At 38.1% G+C, this 16,127-nt stretch overlaps 2 protein-coding genes and 1 pseudogene across 2 annotated transcripts; 1 reads left to right on the plus strand and 2 right to left on the minus strand.

Annotated features, from left to right (window-relative positions):
* The first annotated feature begins 1,527 nt into the window (after positions 1–1,527).
* Positions 1,528–3,146, plus strand: LOC116119913 (UDP-glycosyltransferase 92A1-like). The gene has a single exon (XM_031405858.1). It carries the CDS (start codon positions 1,528–1,530, stop codon positions 3,025–3,027), a length of 1,500 nt encoding a protein of 499 aa, XP_031261718.1. The 3' UTR covers positions 3,028–3,146.
* A 444-nt stretch (positions 3,147–3,590) lies between these two features.
* LOC116119916 lies at positions 3,591–5,085 on the minus strand (annotated as a pseudogene).
* A 772-nt stretch (positions 5,086–5,857) lies between these two features.
* On the minus strand, positions 5,858–8,489 carry LOC116119899 (chitinase-like protein 1; the record flags this gene model as incomplete). The annotated part of the gene is made up of 3 exons (XM_031405838.1): positions 5,858–6,588; positions 6,894–7,053; positions 7,985–8,489. Coding segments are annotated over 3 exons (1,083 nt in total), but the record flags the coding sequence as incomplete, so codon positions are not given.
* Between the last annotated feature and the right edge of the window lie 7,638 nt (positions 8,490–16,127).

The following is a 16,127-nucleotide window of genomic DNA, read 5'->3' on the forward strand; positions in this document are numbered from 1 at the left end:
GAATTTCATGATATATTGGCTTATTAAATGGTTCACAAGAGAAAAGAGGTAAGTTTTGATATTTGAAAGTTGTTTGAAATTTAAAATTTTGAGTATGTTGCATATATGTTTAGGAAATCTGTTAAATAAGTTATTTTTGAAATAAGTTGTTGTTATAGTTAATTAAGCTTAAATTTCAATAGATATGTTGAAAATTGGTGGTTTACGTGTAATCTGGGTATAGGTTTCAGCCAACTTCGAAGGATTCAAACAAAAAATTTGTTGGAGATTGAAGATGAGTTTTGGTTGAAACCCACGTATTGGCTAGATTTGGCTAACTTTGCACTTGGTATGAAATTGGTCGAATTGACCAAATAAGGTTGAAACCACGTCATGTGGTCAAATTTGACCATTTTGATAGAACCTACCTTGCCAAATCTAAGTTGAATCTACATAATTCAACCGGTCAAATTTGACCATTTTGATAGAACCTACCTTGCCAAATCTAAGTTGAATCTACATAATTCAACCAAATCCCGATTTCTTCTTCACAAAATGACCTGTAATCTTTGGCCAAATGTCTAAATCCGGTTGAATCCATGGGTTTGGGCCAAAAAATGCAAGTCTTCGTTTTCCATTTTCACGGTCTGATTCCTATTCAATCCACCCAAATTCACACAATAACAGAACAATCAAACCAATATCTCAATCTAGACCAAAACTCCATTAAAAACCCTATATTTTGAAGCAAAACTTAATAAATAAGTCAAACTAAACCCTAAAAACTCTCTATACTTTGAATCTTTCATCCCTACACTCCTCAATAAAAAAATTAGAAAAAAAAAAGCAACATAATAATATTTTACAGCAACAAAATAACATTTCATAATAAGTTTATTGAAAAATTAGGAGAACAAGCATATTACATACCGTAGATCCGAAAACAAGCTAATGGAGTTGAAGATGGAGTGGAAGAGGTTAGAATTTATTTTTATGTAGGGATATTTTCATCTGAAATTTAATAGAAAATGAAAAAAAATGACAGTTTGTGAAAAAAAAAGTTAAAATATAACTACTTCTCAATTTCAGTCCAAAACCATGTCATTTAATATAATTTCTGGCGGATAATTTTGTCTATAAAGGACGTGGGTCCACTTCTTTCCCACCACGTCGTTTAGTCGTTTTCTCTCATTTTGTACTATCAAATTTTGTAAAACTTAGTCATTCCCCGGGCCTGAAAAATGAAAAGCACATTATTCATACAATAATGTTAGGTCCAGTGGTCCGCATTCTCATCTAAGAATCCCCACTTCTTAAATGGTCTCACCTGCTTATTATAGATCTCATTTATTCATTTATGAGTTGAAACTGTCATACTGAGAATTGTGCGATAAAGATTATGAGATTGGATTATAGCCCTAACATTACTCGTATTCATCGATACCTAAAAACTTCAGCGGGCCGACCTCGAATTTAATTTGCCGACGCACAGTCCTTGTTAAATTTCCAACAACAATCAGCTGATGGAAGTGGAAGAGAGTACAGAAAATGGGCGGTGATGAGCACATTGTGATGGTGCCACTGATGGCTCATGGCCATCTGATTCCTTTTCTGGCTTTAGCAAGACAGATCCAACAAAGAACAGGTTTCACCATAACCATTGCCAACACTCCTCTGAATATCCAGTACCTCAAATCCACCATTTCCACAGACTCAAATCCAAAACTACGTCTTGTTGAGCTCCCTTACAGCAGCTCCGATCATGGCCTCCCATCCAATACTGAAAACACTGAGAACTTGCCGTTTGATCTAATTGGTACCTTTTATGCATCTTCAAAAAGCCTTAGCACCCCAGTTCATAAACTCATAATAGATATCAAAGAGAAAGAAGGCAAGCCTCCTCTTTGTATGATAACAGATGTTTTCTTTGGATGGGCTGTGGATGTTGCAAGAAGTGCAGGAACTATTAATGTTACTTTTTCGACATCCGGTGGCTATGGCACCTTGGCATATATGTCCTTGTGGCTGAATCTTCCTCATCGGAAAACTGATTCCGATGAGTTTCGTATACCGGGGTTTCCCGACAGATGTCGTTTGCATATCACACAACTGCATCGATTTTTAAGAATGGCCGATGGAAGTGATGAGTGGTCTAGATTTATGCAGCCACAGCTTTCGCAGTCATTGGGATCATATGGAATGTTATGCAATACAGTTGAAGAAATCGAGCCACAAGCAGTTGAATGGCTTAGAAATTATACAAAGCTTCCTGTTTGGACTATTGGTCCTCTTCTTCCCCGGCCTTTTCTCGAGAAATCATTACCTTCAGGCTTTACCGATTATAAACAACACTCAGGTAAAATTCCTGGAGTATCTCCTCAGATGTGTGTTGAATGGCTCGATTTGCAAGATCCTGATTCGGTTCTTTATATTTCTTTCGGTTCACAAAACACTATTAGCCCATCGCAAATGATGGAATTAGCTATAGGATTGGAAAGAAGTGAGAAACATTTCATTTGGGTCATAAGGCCACCTGTTGGTTTCGATTTAAGAGGTGAATTTAGAGCAGAATGGTTACCTGAAGGATTTGAAGAACGAGTGACGAAAAGAAAACAAGGCTTGTTGGTGAAAAACTGGGCACCCCAATTGGAGATTTTGTCGCATAAATCGACCGGAGCATTTTTAAGTCATTGTGGATGGAATTCAGTGATGGAGAGTTTAAGCCAAGGAGTGCCATTTATAGGGTGGCCTATGGCGGCAGAGCAATCTTACAATTCAATGATGTTGGTGGAGGAAATGTGTGTTTCTGTGGAGTTGACAAGAGGGCCGCTAAGTATTGAAGGGAAAGAGGTGAAAAGGGTAATAGAATTGGTTTTGAGTAAAACAGGTAAAGGAGAAGAAATAAGGCGAAATGCTGCAAAGATTAGAGAGCAAATGAGGGCATCAGTGAAGGAAGAAGGAGAAGAGAAGGGATCTTCTGTAAAAGCATTGGATGAGTTTTTGAGAAACATTTTGTCAAGGAGACAAGTGCAACAATCGATTGGTTGAAATAAATTTTATATAATTTGTTTTTCTGTTCTTTTTTGGATGAACATCTCAAGCTTTATTTAATTTTCTTAATTCTGGAAGATTATTCTGAATAAGATTATATTCTATTCTGAGCTCAACCACTACAGTTTTGCATACCTTAATCTGTCAAAAGAATATTATTTGCTTTGATAAGTGTGTTTCTGTCCTGTTCTACTAAAATTCCACCAAAGACTTGAAGAGAGTTTTTGTCATTGGTACTGTTTCAACGACTTTGATTGCTCTCCCCCGTTAATCAAAATCATCCATTGATTTAGGAGATGACCCTTTCCGCCCACAGTGGCTAAGAAATGCCCCTGTTGATTTCTATGACAATATCTCTAACTGGATTGCCCATTAGTGTACAATTAAACCTGTTTGTTTTTACTTATTCTTTCTTCAAACCCTGTTATTGGACTTGAAACATAAAACAATGGACTGGAAACACCAAACAGTGGACTCGAAGTTCAGATCTGGAGAAGATCCGTATACTAACAAAGATGGACTTGAAACATATTTATAAAATGTAAAAAAAAATCCGTATCACTTATTTTAACAAACTGATTTCTCTCAGTCTCCTTGAAACAATGGACCTAACAAAATCATCCAACACTTTTATGGAAGATCCCTTGGCTTCTCCTTCTTCCATCACTGATGCCCTTATTTGCTTTCTAATCTTTGCATCATTTTGTTTCATTTCTTCTCCTTTCTGTGTCTTACTCATAGCCAATATTATTACCTCTTTCACCTCCTTCCCTACAATATTTTGCAATCCTCTTGTCAACTCTACAGAAACACCCATTTCCTCAACCAGCATCTTTGAATTGAAAGCTTGTTCTCCTGCCATAGCCCACCCGATCAATGGCACTCCTTGGCTTAAGCTCTTCATCACTGAATTCCACCCACAATGACTTAAAAATGCTCCAGTCGATTTGTGTGACAATATCTCCAATTGAGGTGCCCAGTTTCTCACCAACAAGCCTTGTTTACTTTTTTTCACTCGTTCTTCGAAGCCTTCAGGCAACCATTCTGCTCTAAACTCACCTCTAAAGTCGAAACCCGTAGGTGGCCTTATGACCCAAATGAAACGTATCTCACTTTCTTCCAATCCTATAGCTAATTCCATCATTTGCGATGAGCTAATAGTATTTTGTGAACCAAAAGAAATATAAAGAACCGAATCAGGATACTGCAAATCAAGCCATTCAACACACATCTCTAGACTTATTCCATGAAGTTTACCCGAATGTTGTTTATGATTGCTAGACTGCACCGAAGACGACAACTTCTTGAGAAAAGCTGGCGGAAGAAGAGGACCAACAGTCCAAACAGGAATTTTGGTATATTTTCTCAGCCATTCCAATGCTTGTGGCCCAACTTCTTCAACTGTATTGCATAACATTCCATATGACCCTAATGACATTGAAATTTGGGGCTGCATAAACCTCGACCATGGATCAGTACCGTCAGCCATTCTGAAAAAATGATGCAGCTTTGTGACATGAAAACGACATCTTTCAGGAAACCCCGGAACATTGAAATCAGAGTCCATTTTCCTGTGAGGAAGAGTAAGCCATGTAGAAAAATATGCCAAGCTTCCATAGGCACCAGTTGTAGAACTTAGCAATATCAATAGCCCATCCAAAGAAAATATCTGTTATTGTACAAAGGGGAGTTTTACCTTCCTTTTCTGTGATATCCACTAAGAGATTATGAAGACATTTGAGATTTTCTGTTGAAGCAACAAATCTGCCAATTTGATCCAAAGACAAGTTCTCAGTGTTGGGTGGTAGGCCATGATCGGAGCTGCAGTAAGGAAGCTAGGCTAGGCGTATGTTTGGATTAGAATTGGTGGAGATGGTGGATTTTAGGTAGTGGATATTGAGAGGAGTGTTGGCAATGGTTATGGTGCAGCCAGTTGTATGGTGGATGTGCATTGCTAGAGACAGAAAAGGAATCAGATGGCCATGAGCCATCATTGGCAGCATCACAATGTGTTCATTGCGATGCATTTCTTCTTTGAATTTTTAGTGGTTGGGGACTCTGGTATGCTGGTAAGTTTGAACGAGACGAAGCTGACCTTCCAAAGTTCAAGTGTACGCATAAAATTCCACTGGTTTATGGTGCAGTGGATTTATTGTAAACGACAATCTTTAATTCCAATTATGGAAAACTGTGGTAATGCTGACAATTATTAGCGCAATTTGTTCGTCAAAATCACCGATTTACGCATGGATATCTTGTACAAAGAAAAGGTGCCACAATCTAACATGTTTTGATTCAATTTCTTTGTCACATTTCACTCTGTTAATGGATTGCTTGAAGATTTGGAACTCGGGGCTATTTACCCTTTGCATCCCTGAGGTTTGTTTACTTTGCCATAGTACTATAGTGTACAAACACTTTGGATAAATAACATCAATATGTTGCCCCACTTTTTTAACTCCGTAAGAGGTTTCTAAAGTATACAGTTCTTCAATATGTCAGATTTACCCTTATGACGTTAAGAAAGTGGGTAAACAACACTTACATGTTACATCTATCATCTAACAAGATTAAAGTGTTTGTATCCCATGATACTGAGACAGGTAGAACTTACCTCAAACCTCAAGGATGAAAGTGTCAATATCACTTTGGACCCATGTCACCCATCCATTGCACTAGTACACTACCCATTTCGAATTGACTGGAAAAGGCTTTATGCTTAGAGGCCTTGCTTTTCTATTCTGTTCCTCCTTAGTGTAGTGAAACAAATTAAGACGATCAAAAGCTAGGAGAAGTATAATATAATATTTGTATTTTACAGTTCTGCTATTGAAACACGTAACAACAAAATGGTTCATTTAGTACATAAAATGTAACCACATATAAGATAGATCTTACAAACCAAAAAAATGAATCTCAAATCTACAACGATGTAGAATGACCAGTAGTGACAAAACAATCCACACACTATAATTGTACTTGACAGTATATACTCACACAAAGACTAAAGCTGAAAAAAAAGAATAATCTTACAACAAATAACTTAATTGGCCCAGTCTTATTCTTAATGGTTCCTTTTTGGACAGAACCAGTCCATCAATAGCAAGGGCAATTGAGCACCAAATTTCATTATACAGACCTCAAGAAGATGCAGTGGAAGTGGGTTTGGACGGATTGAATGCCACCTGTTCAGCACAAGTGAGTTCTTCATGCGGCCCTGCCTCCTCTCGGCCAACTCCCATTAAATCAAGGTAATACAAGTAATGGGAGATAATGTTGTTCATGGGATCAATATCACCCTGACCACATACAAGATCACCATAGAGGATATTCATTGTGGTGCCAAAGTTAGCCCCCCGCTTGGACAAAGTGTCGTTCTTGGTCGGCTTCCAGTTGCCAACAAAGGCATCATGGGATGAAGGCTGGGTTTTCTTGATCGGGGTCATCCACTTCCAAATTGCAGTCTGGAAGGCAAGGGTAGCATTCTGTTCAATGTATTCTGGATGGTTCAAAAGATCCACCTTCAAAGCTTCTCCTACAGCTCCATAGTTGAAGTTCCTATAACAAAAACACCAAGAAAAGCATCATTTGAATTGCGTTTTAAAGGAACTCATACATAGGCTATTATCATTGTCATTCCACGGAAAATACTAACAAAAATTCTTCCAAAGAAAGAGTGTAACGCATGTGTTCCAAGAAAAGTATCATTTGAATTGTCTTCCAAAAGAACTCAGTCACACGGGCTAATATCATTGTGATTTCCATGGAAAAACAACATTCCATTGAAAGAAAGACTGTGTAGCATGCCAGAAAATAACAATGAAAGAGTATTTCAATTACATAACAGAATAAAAGATGCATACCAATAAATAGGAATTGCACCACGACCATAGTATTCAGCTCCAGGGCTGCAAGGATAGGTGAATTTGTAGGAGTCATCACAGTATGACTGGCTTGGGCTCATTTCCCTGTTGTAGCAAAGTCCCCATGCCAATGGTCCTCCAGTGGCCACTCCATAACCACCTAATATAGCCATCAACCATCACAAATTAAGTAAACAATAAAAGAGTGTGATTGAATACAAGACAACCGATTGAAATTTCAAACACGATTAAATCTAATGAAAAGTACTTTAAAACTTCAAATTCTAATAGTGTGTTTGGAACAGATAAAAAAATATTGCTCAATTCCAACGTAATTATACTTTAGGACTGGAAATTAAGAATTTAAGCTGACAGTTGCTAAGGGCTTGCTCATTATCATTTCAGCTATTTTATGATGTACAAACAAAACTGTAGATAAAATGATTTCAACGTAATTGGAAAACGAATTAGACATTATATCAGCTTTCTGAAGACAGAATTCAGAAAACACACAAAACTCCAATTTTATTTCTCTAAAATCTCTTTTCAAGATTATCAAATATCAGTACTAGAGTGATTTTCCCAATTTTAGTTCTTCAAAACTGTTTTCAGTATAAAAATAAACACATTCACGTATCTCAATAATGCAAAATTTAACTACTTTCGTTCTACAAAACAATTTCAAAAACAATTACCCAATACATTTACAAAAACAAACCCTAATTACTTTGCAAATATGACCCCGTCTCCATCCAAATCAAATCTAAGACGAAATTGCCTAAATAAATTCAACTCTTTTGAGTACATATCCACGTAATACACTTGAATTCAACTTAATAAACCATGAAATTCAATTAAATTTCATTTTTAACATCAATCCAGCACTATAAATTCAGTTCTTTTTTTAGCAATTTTCAAGAACTCTTACTGAAACAATCGCAGACATATTCAATATCTCCAAAACACAAAATTTAACAACTTTTTTCTTTCTACAAAACAATTGCTCAATACATTTCCAAACAATTAGAATAAAAAATAAATAAATTAATTAATTAAGTAAATATAAAATTAAATTAAATGAAAGAACTCACAAGAAGTCTTGCAGCCAACATGAGCGAGAAACGCGGCAACCTCCTTCATCTGCATGAGCTTCCCGCCAGTTGTACCAAATCCAAGCGGCTGAAACATAGCCGAAGCCAATACAAAAGCTTGATAATCCCAGAAGCCCACAGCGTGAGCCACTGGCGAATTTCTTTTCGAAAATAAATTCTCAAACTGGTACGTCTGAAAAAAATCCGAAATCGTCTCATTACAACAATACTTTGACCACGTGCTACACTCCCAACCTCTCGTGCACACTTTTTTCCCCTTCACCTTCTTAACCACCGTCTTCTCCGAGAGATCTCCGTTAACGCCGAGTGTAAACAGAGTTGACAGCGCCAGAAACGCCGTTAGCGTCACGAGAATGCTCCTCATTGTTGTTACTGAGAATGAGATCGATTGGATTGGAGAAAGAATGAAAATGAAGGCGAAGAAATAAGGAAAGAAGGGAGTGTTAGATCGCGAGTCTTTGTCAGGGTGTGTAGACGAGTGGTGCCATGTGTTGTTGAGTTAAAAGTCGAACAAGTTTTGATGGAATCGACGGTGGAGATCGCGTAGGTGAGGAAAGATGGTGGAGATATAAGGGAGAACAGGCTGGATTTGGAGGAAAGGAACAATTTAAAGGGAGTGACCCCACTAAACTCCACCGACAACTAACAACGTAGTAAACCCAAGTCCAAGTCACTCCCGGGTAAAATTTGAAACCCCTATTTTTCTTTTCTTTTTTCTTGTTTAATTTATTTCAGTTAATTATTTTCATTTCTATAATCATAATTTTCATTATTTTTTAACCTACTTAATAAACAAATTTAATTAAAACATCGAATTAAATTGAAATACATAACAAAATCAGGCTGCACACGTACTGGCTCAAGCAAACTTAGCAATTGCCTTAGGCCTTTCCCTAAGTTATGGTCTCACTAAATAAATTATTTTTTCATTAATACTAAATTAATGTTATTAATATCCCTCCAAATAAGATATATTTTGTGTTATTCATTTCCACATTAAATATTTATAATTTTGTTATGCCAAAAATACACACTAATGTCAGTATCATCAATCAGAATTCAACAAACACTTAAAGATAAGGTGATATTAGTTGTCAAAAACTCAAACCGCCTCCAATTAAGATAAGAATTAATAAGTGGTCTCCACGTGTCAAGACAACTTGCAAAAACACTCATTACATTAATCTCAAATATATAAATTGGCACCTCTCTTCATGAAAAAATGAGGTTGGGCATAGATTTGTGTTTCATTATTTTTCTCTATAAACAAAGTTTTTCTTCATCTTTATACGTCATACTGACAATATCATAAAAATAGTCAAAGAATAATAAAATTACAGTGGATATAGGATTCGCTTTAAGCATTTGAATCACTATAAAAATCCTTCTTATCCATCTTTTATTTATGTTTCATCAAACATATATCATTTCAGCACCATAAATACTTCTCATGAATCATTCACATGTAATTTCTAAGAACAGCTTAGCACTTTGCACGTGCGAGTTGTTGGTATCAAAATCACGCATCAACAAATCTCTATAATCTAAATTTAGGAGTCAAAATATTATATTTATACATTTCTTTTTGTAATAAAATATTAAATTTTATAACTCTAATATGTTTTCATTGTTTAATCTATACACTTTTTTAAGTTATTATTAATTAATGGTAATGAATTTGTGTCATTTATCTGTATTACAATAATCTGCCTCTTTCCTTTAATGCTATAGATAGGATAACACAAAAAAAGACAAAAGAAAAATTATTTATATTAGTTTAAATTTTAAAAATATTACACATAAAATATGATAATAGGTATTACACATTTTATTTTAGGGTTGTTACAATTAATTTTAAATGTATATTCTCTTAATAATAACAAATATTCATTTCATTGCATGAATTTGAATTAAAATAAAATAAAATAAAAACTTAATTAATTTTTTTCCTATTAAAATGAGGTCTCCACATTCATTGAACCAATTTTGGTACACACGTAAGGGTTGTTTTTAGTTAACCACATGTTCCCACCCAAAAAATGGTCATTGACAAATTCATACCCATTCACTTTTTAAATACCTTTTTATTATCCAAAGCATAATTTTGTTAGTAACTTTCGTTGTGAGAAATGGCGAAATGATTAAAAGTCCATTATTAATGAAGGCAAAATGATCAACAAACATTGGCAACCGAAGAAGAAGAAAAGAACAAGGATGGCGCACGTTAGCAGCGTTCATAGCTGGCAGTTTTTGTCGTTTTTCGGCTAATCCCGACATTCAAAATCACTTCCGAGACCACCCACACAATCCCTATCACCTCCTCTACAAAGCCCAAGCCTCCATTTGTCGTAATCACTCACCATTTCCCACCACCACCTCCATTCGCATGGCCAAATCTTCAAGCCAGATTTCCGGTTGATTTCTTTGCCATAAATTCCCCCATACACCACCATCACACTCCCCACAACCTACTCTACAAAATGGTGCCTCCAGCACTGTACCTCGCTTGTCGATCACTGTCATGCACCATGCAACCTTTCAACTTTCAAACCAATTTTTGGTGTTGGAAATCATCCCTACCACCACCAATTGACTCCTTGGATCTTCCACTCCAAAAAGCCCTAACATTCTCGATCCCGTTTGCTCACCAATCACCAGCGATTGAAGCTTCCCCACCCTAGGGTTTTTCGAGTTTTAATTAGATTAATTGGGTTTGATTCATTCAATTTTTTTGTTTGTTGGGTTGAAATGCAATCAAGGAATGTTTGTTTGTAGTATTTTCTGGTTGACGGCACTCCCCAATGCTGGTGGCAATTACGCGCAATGGAAGAGGCTAAGAAGAAGGGTTTTTTCATAAATCATTATATTTCCCCCCAAATCAGAGGAAAACATATTATTTAGATAGTAAATGGGCATTTTAAAAGTCTATGGGTGAGAAAGTGTCAATTGACCATTTTTTGGGTGGGAACATGTCGGGTGCGTTTGGTTTATTATTTTGGATAGGATTTTGGGAATAATATTGGATAGTTGAATAGGGGAGTATTACGAGGTAAAATTTAAAAATTTCAAAAAAATCCCCTAGGTTTGCTAATTTAACTAAACACCCAATATATAAAAATTTTGTAAAATGACAAAAACACCTCCCCCCCCCCCAAACAATGCCGGATTCCGGCCAGTATCTGGTCGAAAAATTGCATTACGACACAAACCGGTCGGATCTGTGTCGTAACGTGTCAATATGGCCTTTTACGTCCAGATCCACCACAGATCTGGCCAGAAAAGGCCAAATCGAAGACCATAAGTGGCCCTCGACGGCCGCAAAAGTCCATCTTTGGCTGTCGCTGACGGCCAAATCTAGCTTTTTCTAGCCAGATCCACTGTGGATCTGGCTGGAAAAGGCTAGATCGGTGACTTACCGGCCTTTTCCGGTCGTGGTGTAGGCCGTTGTAATAGATTCCGGCTACCACCGACGGTGGTTACCGGAATCTGGCAAGTATGGGTTTAGGGGGTGTTTTTGTTACTTTTTAAACTTTTTTTCTGGGGGTATGTAATGAAATTAATAAACTTAAAGGGTCTAAAAATAATTAAAAAAATACAATAATATTTCTCAAATAATGTGCCAAACAATATTTGGGGAATATGGATAATAATATGGAACCAAACGCACCCATCGTTAACTCTTTTTTCCTTTTCCTTTGTCTTTTTTTTTTTTTTTCTTTTTTCTAAAACTAGTAAAGAATCTGACATTATAATATTAATTAACTTACTGTTAGGGCCAAAAATCGTCTTGAGCCTGACGAGGCCCAATAACAAAATAAACATGTCACGGCCCAAGGCCTCAGCCCAATCTTGATTGGGCCTACGCTTAAAGTCACCTTGTGAACCACTCACTCTATGAGTTGGGCTATCCCATAAGTTAAGCTAAACTGGGTTTCAGCCCATTAGTCTGCAACAGTGTATAAATAGGAAATTAGAATCTTATTCTATTTTCTCTTCTACTAAGATTTCAAATCTTACTCAAACTACTAAACTTAATCTAATAAAGTTAAGAAATTATATTTCTTTCCTGATAGAGATTATCTCCCAAAATAGGACTCAATGTCCTACTAGGATTCCAACCCCTTGGGTTCACTATAAAAACAGAGGCATGCCCTCTCATTAGAATAGAAAAAATAATCAATCTCAACTACTCAAAACCATTTATTTGCTCCTGAAGTTCTTGCTCCCAAGAACCCTGAAGCCTCCGCCGTAGTCCTAGCTCCGACAAGACTCTTGGTAACCCTTATTCTCCTTAATTCTTATAAAATAATCTCTTTCAGTCTTGTTGACTTGAGCATCGGAGTGCCTACAGCAAACACGACCCTGGTGTTTTCCGTAAACTTCACACTTGTTCTTTCATGTGTGATGGTCTAGTGGATTATCAGTGGCCTCAACCTCACGGGATCAGACCCTATTTTCATGATAGTAGTTTTTTTTATCTACAGTTTGGCGCCCACCGTGGGGCCTTGACAATTATCTGCCAACAATGACTTGCAACATGAGAGGAGATTCCTATGAGCAACAAAATTGGATGAAAATTTTGCACCATAAGCATCAACGGGTTCAGTCTCAGATGGCGATGATAGAACCAAGCTTTTTTGGTATATAAAGGATTTGAACCACAAACTCTATCTCTTCCACGACATAAGACTCTATCTCCAGTCAAGAGGAAGTCTCCTAATGACTATAGGAGATCACCTGTGCAATCTCCTAGAGGAAATGAGAATCCATGAAAGTTGCACATTGATGTTCCAGCTCTCTAAGATCACCACCTGGAAATTCAAAGGACAAGAATGATTTACGTAAGAGGTCAACTTTTTCACCATCATCAGAGAGATATCATACTGTACCAGAATCACCTCCACGTGCAACAAGGAAAATGAGTGTTGTTGAAGATAGGTCTTTTAGTACGTATGAAAGTCTTGGGAGGCAGACCAAACATGCAAGGATTCATGATGGTAGTTTAAGTCCTCCACAAAAACCAAGAGAAAAACCTTGTCAAGGTGGTCCAGATACAAGCATAAAAAAACATTTATTCTCCAGTCGAAGTAGCGTTTGATCGTCATCCCCCCAAGTCTAGGAGCTAACTAGCTTGGAACCTTCTCACATGGCCATACTACTAACTCTTACGGTCTCCCTACGATTTCAACAAAGATCACTTGACTATATTAAGCTTCATTAGACTCTACTCGATCTTGTTAACTTAGTATATGAAGCCAGAATCATTATCCTTACTCGACTCTACCGAAATTTGTCAACACGGCAAAACCACTCAACCTAATCACCAGGCAAACAAGAAGAATTTAAGAGGCTGACACTTGGAGTAGGAGTTATCTTCAATCTCCATTCGACTCGGTCTCTTGTCAAGAAGATCACCTGACGCAGTCGGCCAAACAAAATTGAAGTGAGTCTCTACTGTCACTTGGCTTTTTGAGGTCTCGTAAATTGAATCACTCAGAGTCTTGGACTAATCCCCTCAGTCCATGGCAACTGAAAAATGTTTGCCATGGCTAGTTTCAACTCTCTTCCCCCTCCGCATAAACTTATCCTTCATTTGGCCTTGCATGAGCATGCCAGGTGTCACTTCTCCACTCAACTCCGTTAACCTTACCGAGTCGAGCAATGCAAAGCCAGCCTTCTAGAAATGCCAACAATTATCTTGCTTATTAACTCAAGCTTACGATCTCCTATTAGCTCGGCTTCCTCAAGAATTTCACTTACAACTTTGTATAGAGGCATCGCATGTTATAAAAGATAGTTGGTGGCTCACCGATGGGAAAAGATAGCCGTTTAAGCCAAACTGTGCTATTGGCTATGCCTTGTTGGATCCAACATGAGCTGCCGAAAATAATACATCAACAACCATTGGTAACATAGCTGCGTTGTTGCATGCTTTCTTCATTAATCTCCCCCAAGAATGGCTAAAAGGGACGCATGCCATCATTAAACACCTCTTGCCCTGACCCTCTCTTTCAATCTTTCAAACTTTTGGCTCTTTCTTTCTCTCTAACTTTCAATGAGAAGTAACAAAAAGACGAAAAGAGCACACACAACAAACTACCATTCGTAGCAACAACGACAATAGGAAAACTTACAGCATGAACAGTCACAATCTTCTCAGCAACTACGTATGCAATCATCATTTGATGTGCAATTTTCTTTGACCCAATCAGCCTCTCTCTAGTCTGCAGCAAAACCATCAGTCATTTGTTCAACAATCTGATACAACCCATGACTCAACCGCACACACAATCAGTTTGTAGGCCAGAACAATAGCAACAATAACATATATTAATCTCCTCTAGTCAAATTCGAATATGCTGCCTCCACCAGTTGGAGTCTTCCAAACTCACGAAGGCCTTTCTAAACATGTTCACGACTTTTGCGTTGACACGGGAATATATGCTCCAACCAACTTCACTCAGCTAGTAAGGGTTAGCAACACCATCAGAAACCCCACTCAGCAGTAATAACCGAGTGAGTATATTTGCTAGTACAATGCTAGCACTTGAAGGGGAAAAGATGTCTCATTTCAACTCAACATGTTAGGCGCCACTGCATGACAATCGGCTTGTTGCTTAAAACATGCGCACTATGCATGTCTCTTCTCCAGGTAAGATTATTTTTCCCTTGGTCTTGCACCACTTCTCCATACGACTTGTTACTTGATACGTGCATGACATTTTTCATTTGAGTTTGATCTTTCATTTGGTCTTGCACATGCACGCCACTACTTCTCTTATTCAATTTATTGTGGATAACTGCATACCATGCAAAATACCATATGAAGTTGTTTCAAGTCGTCTACTATGTTCACCCTCAATTGATATACATCAACTCGGACGCGAGGCCCGAATTACATCGACAATCGGTCACACTGACAGGGCCTCAGTTCTCGGCATCTACAAATTTTTTCAACTACAATTGATTTACATCAACTCAGACGCGAGACCCAAATTACATCAACAGTCGGTCACGCCGACAGGGCCTCGGTACTCAGTATCTATAATTTTTTCAACTACAATTGGTTTACATCGACTCGGCCACAAGGCCCAATACATTAATTTTCAACTACAAGTCGGTCACACTGACTCGACCACAAGCTCCACTTGGCATACACCGTCTAATCATCAACATGAGCTGAGCCAAGTGGGAGGTACACATTGCCATCTCCAAGTGATTCGGTGGAGGGCTATGATGTATACATTCTCACACCTGTGGAAGGAACAACATACTCTCCAGGATACTTAACCTCCCCACTCAAGTGGGTCGAGTGAACATCCATATTTCTCCCAACTCAGGTTGGTCAAGCAAACTTCTCCCAACTCAGGTTGGTCGAGCATTCACCTCCCAACTCAGGTTGGTCGAGCAAACTTCTCTCAATTCAGGTTGGTCGAGCATTCACCTTCTAACTCAGGTTGGTCGAAATTTATCTCCCAACTCAGGTTGGTCGAGTAAACCTCTCCCAACTCAGGTTAGTCGAGCAAACTTCTCCCAACTCAGGTTGGTCGAGCATTCACCTCCTAACTCAAGTTGGTCGAGTAAACTTCTCCCAACTCATGTTGGTCGAGCAAACTTCTCCCAACTCAGGTTGGTCAAGCATCCACCTCTCAACTCAGGTTGGTCGAGTAAACTTCTCCCAACTCAGGTTGGTTGAGCAAACTTCTCCCACCTCAGGTTGGTTAAGCATTCACCTCCCAACTCAGGTTGGTCGACATTTTTCTCCCAACTCAGGTTGGTCGAGTAAACCTCTCCCAACTCAGATTGGTCGAGCAAACTTCTCCCAACTCAAGTTGGTCGAGCATTCACCTCCCAACTCAGGTTGGCCGAACAAATACCTCCCAACTCAGGTTGGTCGAGCAAACTCCTCCCAACTTAAGTTGGTCGAACAAATACCTCCCAACTCAGGTTGGTCGAACAAACTCCTCCCAACTCAGGTTGGTCGAGTGAACTTTCTCCAAACAATGGTTCACTCGACCTAACGAGCTGCTAGCACTGATCTGCTCAATCCGCACTTATTTGATTAAATCTACTCTCTAAGCTAAATACCCTTTAACTTAGAGAGTGGGGGACTAACTGTTAG

The sequence above is a fragment of the Pistacia vera genome, unplaced genomic scaffold (genome assembly GCF_008641045.1).
Source record: "Pistacia vera cultivar Batoury unplaced genomic scaffold, PisVer_v2 Contig910, whole genome shotgun sequence".
Taxonomy (NCBI): domain Eukaryota; kingdom Viridiplantae; phylum Streptophyta; class Magnoliopsida; order Sapindales; family Anacardiaceae; genus Pistacia; species Pistacia vera.